The sequence below is a fragment of the Choloepus didactylus genome, chromosome 10 (genome assembly GCF_015220235.1).
Source record: "Choloepus didactylus isolate mChoDid1 chromosome 10, mChoDid1.pri, whole genome shotgun sequence".
NCBI classification, from domain to species: Eukaryota; Metazoa; Chordata; class Mammalia; order Pilosa; family Megalonychidae; genus Choloepus; species Choloepus didactylus.
In genome coordinates, this window is record NC_051316.1 from 109,418,194 (window position 1) to 109,428,893 (window position 10,700).

Genomic DNA, 10,700 nt, shown 5'->3' on the forward strand with positions numbered 1-10,700 from the left:
TGAGAGTTCTGACACCAGGCATTAAATTAATTGCAGATGAGTTAAAAAAAATCTAAACGTAAAAAACAAAAGGATAAAAGTACCTGAAAAATATAGAATATTCTTATATTATTTATCATCTTGGGGTGGGAAAGGTCTTAGAAAGTACGACCAAAACAAGAATTGATTTCAAAATATTTCATTGCTAAACCCAGGAAAGTCTCAGGCAAACTGGGAAAAGTTGGTCACCCAAAGGTGGGATTGTAAATTGGTACAATCTTCCTGGAGTGCAATTTGGCAACAGGGATCAAAAAACTTTTTAAAAAATATTTACCCTTTAACCCAGAAATTCTACTACTAGGAATTTAGTCTAACAAAATTCTCATTCATTCAACAAATATTTGTTGAGGGTCAAAGACGTACAAGGCATTTAATTGGATGCTGGGATGTCAAGATGTACCTACAAATATTTTTATCTCATTTTTTTGTAACAATGAAAAATTGGAAATAATCTAAATGCTCAACTCCTGGAGATTATTTAAATAAAGTATATTTCATTTACACAATGAAATACTCCACAGGCATTAACAGTGACGTTGCAAAAGAATATTTATTGACACGGAAACATAAAGCACTACATTGTTAAATGGAAAAAAGCAGGTTAGAAAATTATGCACACCAGTAAACCCCAATTTGCAAATAAGATATATGTGTGTATAAATGACAGGCTACACTCCAAAATGCTAACAGGTTATCTCTGGGTGCTGGGATTAAGGGTGAACTTGATTTCTTCCTCCTCGTTCATCTGTATTAAATGTTTTCTTCATAATAAACAACAAGAGTACACACACACACATACACACATACACAAAATCACCTCCATGCCCCTTTGGATGGAGACTCCCAGGAAGGGGGTTGCAGAAACCCAAGCCCACCTTCCCCACTGGATTTCGTGATGACAGCTTCTACTGACCAGTACCTACTACGTGCGCATTTTGCACTTGCCTCCTTCCCTGCAGACAGTGCAGGGGCGACAGAAGGCCAAGTCAGCAAGGGTGGGGACACCAGTGCGGTGAAGGCGTGGTGCTGGCAGGTCAGCTGGCTGAGGTCAGGGCCCAGGGCCGACTGGCCGGGGGACGCCTCGCCTGCTGGACGACTCTCAGGAAGCCGGACCACATCCGGCCCCAGGAGTTCCCAGGCCCTGTGGGCGCCCAGAGACGGTGAGAGAAAACCTCACAAGGCCTGCAGCCACCCCGCTGAAACAGCAGGAGTAAAGCAGTGTGCCATCCTGGACCTTCTCCCTGGGCTTGGTGACCGCCAGCCAGTCCCTTCCCCTCCCTGGGCCTCTGGGGCCTCCTCATCTGTAGGAGGAAGGGGTGTGAGGCACGATGGCTCCAGGACTCTCCCAGGCCTCAAATTCTGTGAATCTGTGGGACTTCCTCATGCAGGGCCTGGCAGGAAGGGGAAAGGGGTGAGGCGCCCCATCCGACTCCCGAGGCACCCCTTCCTCTTTCCCTGAGCTCCATTTCCACTGCTATTTTGGGGACAGACCACAGGGAACATCTCTGCCGGTCCTGCTTGCCTGGAGCTCCAGGTAAGACACAGCAGCCCCATTCATTCCGCTCCAGCAAGGACACACCAGGAATTTATAGACAAGCTAGCCGACTAGACAACCTCGCCCCACACCATGAGCTGGGCTGATTTCTCACTCTTTCCATTACAGCCCTAAGTGGTGGCTTACATTTCCCGACAACACACTGGGCTGCTAAGTGAGGTGGCGAGAGCTCCTCTAAGGCCATCTGTGCCCCTGCACCCCCAGCCTCCAACCTGGCAGAAGCTTCAAAAGTCACTGAAAGAGGAGCACTGGGCTAGAAGTCAGGTTATTGGGTCCTAGTTCCAGCTCGAGCACTGTCTGTGTGTCCTTGACCAAGGTTTTACACCTTTCTTGACCTTGGTTTCTACAAATCTGCTTGCTAGTCAATTTATTTTGGGAGGGAGGTGGTGCAGGGCCCTTTCAGCTCAAGGATTCTATGGTTCTACAAAAATTTTCTGGTGCTCATAAAATAAACACTATATCCTCTGCCTTTGAGTATGTGTTGCACCCTGGAATGCATTTTCCTGTTGAAAACTGTGTTGTAAGTAGTGGCCACCTTCCTGGGCTAGCCAACTGACCCCTTAACATTCTTCCACCAAGGAGAAACAACAGCCAACTGGATTTATTGCAAGAGTAGAATTTAAGCAAAACAGAAAACTACTAACATCAAAAGACAGCTTTTTAGGAAATTTATCTTAAATAGTGTTGTTTGTGCAAAAGAAGATGTGTTTTAAAGGCCATGAGAAAGTCAATGGCAACTTCTGGGGAAGAGTCTGAAGGAGTCTTCTGACCATACCAGAAACTAAAGGCTCTTCTCGATTTCCACAAATTTCATTTGGAACTGAGCCTTATGGCAGAGACGGGCAATTGGGATGGTTAAAGCATATTCTTGCATACACATGCATGTGAAGTTCAAGCAAAAGAATCCAGCGTGTACCCCTCCATCTGAGAGGAAGGGAATGAGGGATGTTGGAAGATACTGGGGTGGTGAGCTCCATGTGCTGGCCTCCAAAGGGGGAACCAGGAAAGAGGCACTTTTGGGTGAGGAGGGGGCAGGAGTGTGCTTATAATTTGGGTGTCTATGATCAGGACCTCTTACTGTATGAGAACCACAGATACAGCTATGTTTTACGTCTACATGATGACTACTGACCCATATGCATATTTCCACATATCCACACACATACTCTTGTTTCAATGTGAAGACTCAGATGTCTGTTTTCTTTCTCCCTTGAGCCTGTTAAGAGTCCTGAGGGTTTGGACTCTGTCTACTCTCCCCTCTGAAACCCCTCAGAGAACTGATTCAATGGACCACCACAAGCGGCTTGAGACAGTGGCTGTGATGAAGAACCTGAACCAATTCTTCATCCTTTCTGGGGTGGGGAGTGTGGGGGGGTACTTTATATTTATCTTTATATCCTTATGTTTTGGAATCAGATAACTCCTGGAGATCATTTAGTTCAATAACCTCATTTTTTTTTTTTAATTAAAAAACTAATGATATAAGAGGTGAAGTAACTTGTCCAAGGTCACAGTGAATTACCAGGAAAATCAGCATTAGAATGAAGATCTTCAGAATTCTATTCTGGTTTTCTCTAAGGGAGAGGGCCTCAGTGAAAGGGGAACAACCCATCCCCAAGCCTGGGAGAGAGAACCACAGGAGTGGTCCTGAGCAGGCCTCCTTTCCCTCCAAGGAGACCCAGGAGTTGGCGTGGGAATACAGTGATGATCATGACCCTGAGTGAGCCTGGCCAGGATTGCTTAATAAACCAAGTGGGGATCATGCTCTGGTCCCTACAAAGCTGACGTGCAACAGGAAAAGCTCTGGGCCAAGAGAACTGAGTTCTGGTCCCAGCTCTGACACTAGTTTGCCCCATGACTCTTAACAGGTGGCTTTCTCCTTCTGAGCCTTAGTTCCCGCGTCTAGATTCCAGAACACAAGAGAGTTGAACTGGATGACCTAATTCAATTTGACGAAGGAACAGGCAATAAGAAAATAGAAGATAAATAAAACATGATCTCCACTTGCTCCCAAGGAGCTCATGGTCTTACAGGTGAGACTGCCTGACGTGACATGCTAAGGATGAACAAATGCTACAGAACCACAGAGGGGGAAGCGATGGCTGCTGATGCACGCCTGAGAAAGTGTCCCGGAGGCGGTGCCAGTGAGGCTAAGCCTTGAAGGTTAAGGAGGTTTGCACCCGGCAGGAACAGCAAAGAAGGGCAGGCAATGTCAGATGGAAGAAACAGCCCAATTGTGAATGCGCGTGGTGAGTTTAGAGAGGAGGCAATAATCCAGTGTAGGGGGCAAAGCAAGAGTGTGGTGGGACTGGGGAGAGCCTGGAGAGTCAGCCAACACCTGGGCTTTATTCTGAAGACAACGGTCTCCCAGAATGGTCTGTAAGCTGAGGTGGCTGCTCAGTCTCCCCAGCCCCTCCCAGCCTGGGTGGTCCACAATTGCTGGAAAGCAGTATAGCTGAGGAGTCAAAAGCTCTGGAACCAGGCTGCCCAGGTTCCAATCCTGGCTACCCACTAGCTGCAAGACCTTGGGAAAGTTTCTTAACTTCATTAAGGCTCAGTGGGCTCATCTATAAATTGGGCACATAATGGGGATAACACTCTGAGGTTGTGATGAGGATTAAATGAGATAATGTAGGTAAAAGCTTAACCTCGTGCCTGGCTCATAGGAAAAGTGCTTGCTAAAAATTACCTGGTAAAATGGTAGTAGCATTTTACCTTTGAACCAAGGATCAAGAACAAATCAGAAGACGATGCCCCTGTTCAGGGTAAGGCTTAGGAAGACAAAGTCAAGACAGGATAGAGGGAAGAAATGTGCTGTCTTCCTTGAGTAGCAACATGGCTGGCACCGAGGGCAAGACGTCGAAGGCGGCAGTCTATCCCCAGCCAGAGCAGCAGAGAGCTTTTTGCAGCCAAAGAGAGGGAGGGAAGAAGGCTGGAGGCAGACAGGAAGACAGCTGAGCTTTTTAGGGAAAAGAGGCTGCTTCTTTGGGAGATGTCTGAAATCTAAACCGTTTGATTCCCAGTTACTCGTCCACTTAAACTGGAAATATCAGTCCAATAGCGAAATCTGGGCACCAAACCCGGTGGAGCCAGAGAGGGCAGGTTTTCTCCCCACCCTGCACTGGCTCAGGTCAAAGAGCCTCCTTTTGTACCCAGGCCTGAACCTGAAGCTGTCGCTTTCTGCCTTTGGCCAATGCCCCTTTAGCTTCCCGGTACCCCAACAATGAGTCTGCTCATCCTCTTGAAAGCCAAACTCAAAAGGGGACGGGACATACCAGACCGCCCCAAATCCCTCTGCAAGCCTGTTTAAGGAGCTCAACCTTGCCTTTCTCATCAGACTTCCTTTAAATCTTGCATGAAGATGTTATCTTTTTAGCCTGAGCCACCTCTCAGGGAAGTGAATTCTGGAAGTTTATTCTTCACTGGGTAAAGAAGGCATCTTATTTTATTTATCCTAAAAGTAAAAGTATCCCCTCTAGACATTGAATGCACCACAACTTCTGACAAGTCAGATATCCTCCTCCAAGAGATGACTGATTTCCCTTGTTTCCATTCCTAAAAGGAAAACCTTTGCATCTGGAGAGGTGGAAAGGCCTTGGTTTGGTGACTAGCTCAGCCTCTTATCAGCTGTGTGACCTTGAGCAAATCATTTAACCTCTCTGAACCATGGTCCCCTCATCTGTCAAACGGGCAGGCCTAGGGCAGATAATGCCTGGGGACCCAGTTGCCATTACCAAAGCCCATGCAGGCCTCTGGGGCTCCAACTGCGGGGAACCCTCCCACGCATGCTGCCAAAAGCCTGCACCTTCACTTTGCAGAGCATTCTTGGTACCGAGTATGAGAAACAAAAGCTTTGGTGGCAGAATTTATGGGGAAAAAAAGTTTTTAAATAAAGAATAAAAACCAAGACAGACATAAACAAATATCATCATTATTTCCAATAGGTCCACGTTGTCTCCAGTGACAAAGGGCCAAAAGACCCAGGCCAGCAGAGACCCAGGCTTGATGGCTCCCAGGAAAGGCATTTCAGAGGAGAGAATTTCAAACACCCAGAGCAGGAGACATAAGAAAACCTGCAAACGGGATCACTGGAGTGGGGTGGGGTGGGGGGACTAAAAGGATCACTTTGTATTCAAATTGCACAGATGGCCTTTTCAACAATAAATGGTTGTGCTCCCCTCCTCCCAGCTCCTGGGCCCCAGACACCAACCCAAGACAATCGGCCCATCAGGAAAGAGGCCATTGTGTGCCTCTTAGCTGATGTGATGGATGTGGCGGGGAGGGGCTGGGCAGTGCTTCCCGTGATTATGCCTCTTAAATGCAATCTCGATAGCTTGTTCATCATCCTGGACAGGTGGGAGGGTCTGGGAGGCTGAAGAGCAGTGGCCACCAAGTCATATTTCATCTTCTCCAGCCCATGGAGCCAAATTAATTGTCTCATCGATTTGCGAGGCAAGCGGTGATGGCGCTGTGGCTCACCACAGTCGGTGGGCAGACCTGCCCGCCGCCCACCGGGTGCTGATGTCCGCTTCCCCTGCGGCCAGCCGGGCCCGGAGCCCGGACGTGGGCATCCACTTGAAGCAGCCGCCTGTCAGGACGAGCTGGGAGCAAAGCCCTGGGCCCAGGATTGGGTGCTGCATTTGTTCAGAGTCTCCAATTCCTTGAGGTCAGAGCTCCTTCCTCTGCACCTGGCTGGTAGACAGATGAGCTGCTGCCTTCCCAGATGGGTGGTGCTCCTGGGCCTCAGGCACCCCTTAATGTCATTGGTAAGGGAATCAAATGAAATCAAAGTGCAGCTTGCTGCTCAGCCTCTCAAGTTAACCCCGTGGGCTGAGCCGTGGCTGGGAGCCTGTGCATCTCTCACAGAGCCCAGCCCCCACTGGGCAGGGCATCTGCTGGCCCCGCCTCCTGATAGACTGCTGACCCCACACGTCTCATCTTTCCAAGCTGGGAAGGGGGGTATGTGGGGGATAAGGGACATATTCTCTTCTGAGACACCCTTTTTGGGGTTCAAGTGGCCAAAGCAGCTGAGCAAACTCACAAAACCACAAGAGCCCCTCTCAGGAGACGCTGGGAAGGTCTTACAGGACACAACCCAGCGTGTCCAAGGATCAGGGCTTATCCGGCCTGAGCCATCTCTCCAGCCCCTCCAGCCTGCTTTTCCCATGCCAATGACCCTGACCCGACAGATGTTCTTTTGTGCGCGTGGCCTCAGGCCTCCCTCCCTTTGGGTCATGGCAGTTGGGAAAGGGGATAAGGGTGCCCATCACTGTCCCCATGGTAGGCTGGCTTCAGCCTTGCAGCAGGACAGCCTCCACTAGAGGGGCTGAGCCACACCCAGCCCCATTCACTAGCCCTTGGGAGACCCGCAGAAAACAAACCAGAGGAACCCCTACTGAGGCCTACAGGGCCATGTGCTTTCCCACCTTGCCCAGGCTGAGGGCCCACTGCTCCCAACTCCCAGGGACGCTCCCGGAACTCAGCCCGGGCCCCCAGCTCAGGCCTGGCCAGCTGGAGGCTCTGTGAGGAAGGTCCGAGTCGAGTGTTCACTCTGACCACTGAGAGAGCCAGACGCGGAGAATGAAGGAGAGGGGGAGAACTCGCTGCGCCCCAGGGCCTGGCGTTCATGTAACCACACCTCTAGCCGCCCTCTAGACAGGCCACTGTCACTCCTCCCCTGAAGAGACTCCCTAACTGGTCTCCTCACACCCGCTTGGGCCCCTCCTATCTGCTCTCTGATCTGGAAAATTACCTGAGACTCTCAGACACCCTTTTGCAAAGTCTTTGATGGCTTCACACTGTACTTAGAATGAAATCAATAAAACATTAACTGCCAAAGACCAGCATCATCTGGCCCTACCCACCTCTTTTTCTCCTCACGGCCACACAGCCTTGTCTCCCAAGCTCCTCCCACCTCAGATACTCTTTTCATGCCATTGCAGGCAGCTGGGACCCTCTTTCCAAAGTCCTTAACTAGCTAACTCCTTTCTGGCCTGCAGGTCTCAGCTTTAAAATCATGTTCACACACACATACATGCACACACACGCATGAACACACAGCAATTCTAAACAATATTCTCTTAACATAATCTGTTTTCCTTCCTTGGCTTTCCCAGTTTGTAATCAAGTGTGTGTGTGTGTGTGTGTGTGTGTGTGTGTGTGTGTGTGTGTGTATGTGTTGGTGTTGACTGATTCAATGGCTCGCTCCCTCCTAGGCCCGATATCGTGCTGAGGGCAGAGCCACATCCACCTTGTTCTCCACAGTATCCCCAGCTCCTAGTGCAGAGCTGGGCATAAACTAGATGTCCCCCAAATATCCACTGGATGAATGAATGAATGAGTGGTACAGATGAAGAATGAATGAATGGGTAGAGACATCTTCCAGCAGCAGTGGATCATGGTGCTCTTCTCTGTCCAGGGTGACCTCTCCCAGCCTCTCCCACTGCCCCCAAGGCGGGTGCTGGATCCACCCGGAAGCCCAGCTGCCATTTCACCTCCTTCCTTGAAGGGATAAGCTTCTGAGTCTTCTCCATCGGGGATTTTCTGGTGCCAGTGTGCATGTGCCCATCGGACCTCTCACACCACTGAGTCCTTCTGATGCCAGTCCACACACACCCTTCGGGCCATCCCTTTGGATGACATGGGCCCACCACCGTGGTCCTCAGTTTGGGGTCCAGTTGACGTGGGGTTACTGTGTGGTAGGGGATGCCCAAGAAAGGGTTAAGTTGCCAGAAGCAGAGTCCCGCCCTTAGGTTTGCTCAGCCAATCAGAGTCTGTCCTGCTGAGGTAAAGCTTCTATCCTGGGTGGCATTGGTTGAGTTGACCGGCCCCATCTCCTGCTGGAGAGAGCCGTAAGGGTGGAGTTTCTGTGGAACCAGACAGAACTGGAATTAGCTTGCTGTCTACTCAGGCCGGCGGCCGACTCCAGGACCTGCCTTTGCTGCTTTCTAAGGCACTGAGACGGACCCACGCTGCTCCAGGGCTGTCTCTAGTTGCCCCAACGGAGATGACAAGGTGGCACCCACCTCGGCATCACAACTGGGAGAAGTGTGACAGCCAGAGCAGACCCCAGAGGCCTCTGTTCCCTGCCTGGGTCCCGGAATACAGACGATGGCCACCAGGAATTGACATGGAGCAGTCGTCAACATTCAGCTTCAGTAAACAAGGCCACCACTTGGATTTTCCTATACAGACATCACTTTAAAATAATAATAATGACAACAAGAGCTAGCTCATGGGGTGCTTTCTTATGCAGAAGACGCTTTGCTAAGCACACTACATGTGTAATCCTCCCAAGCACCCTGTTATTCCATCCACGTTACTGATGAAAAAACCTCAGTGTCCCGCCAAGGATTCAACGTGCCAAGAGTTTGCACCTCCCACATCACTTGCTACGTTTATTTTGAACTATCTGTGGACATGATTGTCTCTGCCACTGGTCTGCAATCTCCCAAGGAAAGGGTGACACATTCATCTCTCTATTCCCACACGGAGCCCAGGCCCATCCCGAGTGTGGGGCCAGTTCTTGCACTCTGCACAGCCCCTCGCATCCCCGAGGTCCCGGGTAAAAGCCTTCACTGCTCAGAATGCTTCCTAGTGCCCAGCCCGGTGCCGGGCACATGACAGGTGCTCAGCACAGGTTCACCGAGTGGGTGAATGTGTGGCCAAGACCCCACACTGCCATTCAAAGGACCTGCTGTGCACGGCTTCAATGCCTGGATTGCCACTCTGGTGCCCTTGTCACCACACTCTGGTTAGAAGGAGAATTCTGTAATGACAGGGACCAGGTCTCGCTCATTTCTGTGACCCCAAAGGACCTAAACTCGTGCTGGGCCCAGGTCAGGCATTTATAATAGAGATTTGGTTTAATAACCCAATAATCGATATCAGCTTTCTCAACTATCTTAAAACCTCAATGGCCGGAGGTAGGACCAGTTCTGATTCAGTAGTTTAGAACCATCTCCTCACTCCTCCTGGCAGGGATTTAGTCAAAGTTATCCCAGGTGGAAAAAGAAAGGAAGGTTCCCTCCAGGAATAGGTCATAAAGCAAGGGAGAGGGCGAGTTCCGAGGATGAGGAAGAGGATGGTGAGCAGGAGAAGAAAGCTGGGAAAGGAAAGGAAGCGGGTGACTCCTACAGAAAGAGAGAGAGCCCAGGGGCCCATCCGGAGCAGCCTCCTGCTTACTGTGGTCAGCTACCAGTGGACAGGACAAAGGAGATGGGGCCCCCAGGGCAGGGATGCAATCTGGCTGCTGCCCTCCCAGCCACAGCTGGGAACCCCACACTGCAAGGCTGAAGGCCACAGGCACCTTGGACACAGGACAAGGAAGCTGTGCCCACACCCCTGACCACAGAGGGGAATGCACCTGGCCCCTAAAGGCAGCAGATTTTACAGAAGATCAAGTTGCACAGAAATCTTTAGGGTGTGGTTCTCTAATGGGGACTGGGTGACCCCATGCCCTCAGCTTTCATGAAGATCACAAGGCTCAGGGAGCTGGGAAGCACCACCTGACAAAGGCCCAGATGGGACCACTGAGGCCCCAGCGGGAAGCCACTGCCAAAGGTCACGCAGCAGGTGGGGTGCACCTGCCTCCCTGTTGTTCTTGGAGTCTGACCTCCTCCAACTCCCTCGTCCTCCCCAAAACTATCTATTTAATTTTCAGGGCAAACCACATTTAGTACATTGTACAGATTTGGGGAGAACTTTGCATTCCTTGAGATGTTTGAAGACACCCCACCCCAAGTTGACAGCAAAACACATTATTTCAAGCAGCAGGCGACAGGGGGCAGGACAGGGTAGCATGAAAGTTTGGGAAGTTGCCTTGCCAGCCCCACTTTCCCCAGAGGCATTTGAGCTGTGGGGTGGCTTAGGCAGCATTTGACACTGTTCAGCAGAAGCAGGAGTATTCACAGAAAGAACAAAGAAAGGGCGTGAACGGGCGGACTACTCCACAGGACTCAAATTGGTCAGGCAGGGCATTTTCTGCCTGACAAGCAAGAGGCCCATCTCTGAGCCCTGCCTGGCCTTCCCTCTCCTCTGGAGAACGGCAACCTGAGCAGAAAGGTGGTGGCCTGGCCCTTGAGAAGGAAGTCCACGGCCATCCCGA

The 10,700-nt window shown here is 50.6% G+C and overlaps 1 protein-coding gene across 5 annotated transcripts in view; it reads right to left on the reverse strand.

Annotated features, from left to right (window-relative positions):
- The window catches only part of RGS3 (regulator of G protein signaling 3), a 176,130-nt gene that overhangs the window by 41,363 nt on the left and 124,067 nt on the right, over positions 1 to 10,700 (reverse strand). For 2 of the 5 annotated variants that reach the window (XM_037798592.1, XM_037798596.1), the window contains one exon: positions 571 to 8,460. The exons of the other annotated variants lie outside the window; for them this stretch is intronic. In XM_037798592.1, the coding sequence (XP_037654520.1) occupies positions 8,353 to 8,460 (108 nt within the window). In that variant the 3' untranslated portion in view covers positions 571 to 8,352. Of the gene's footprint in view, positions 1 to 570; positions 8,461 to 10,700 lie in introns of those variants that run through there. 5 annotated transcript variants of the gene reach the window in all.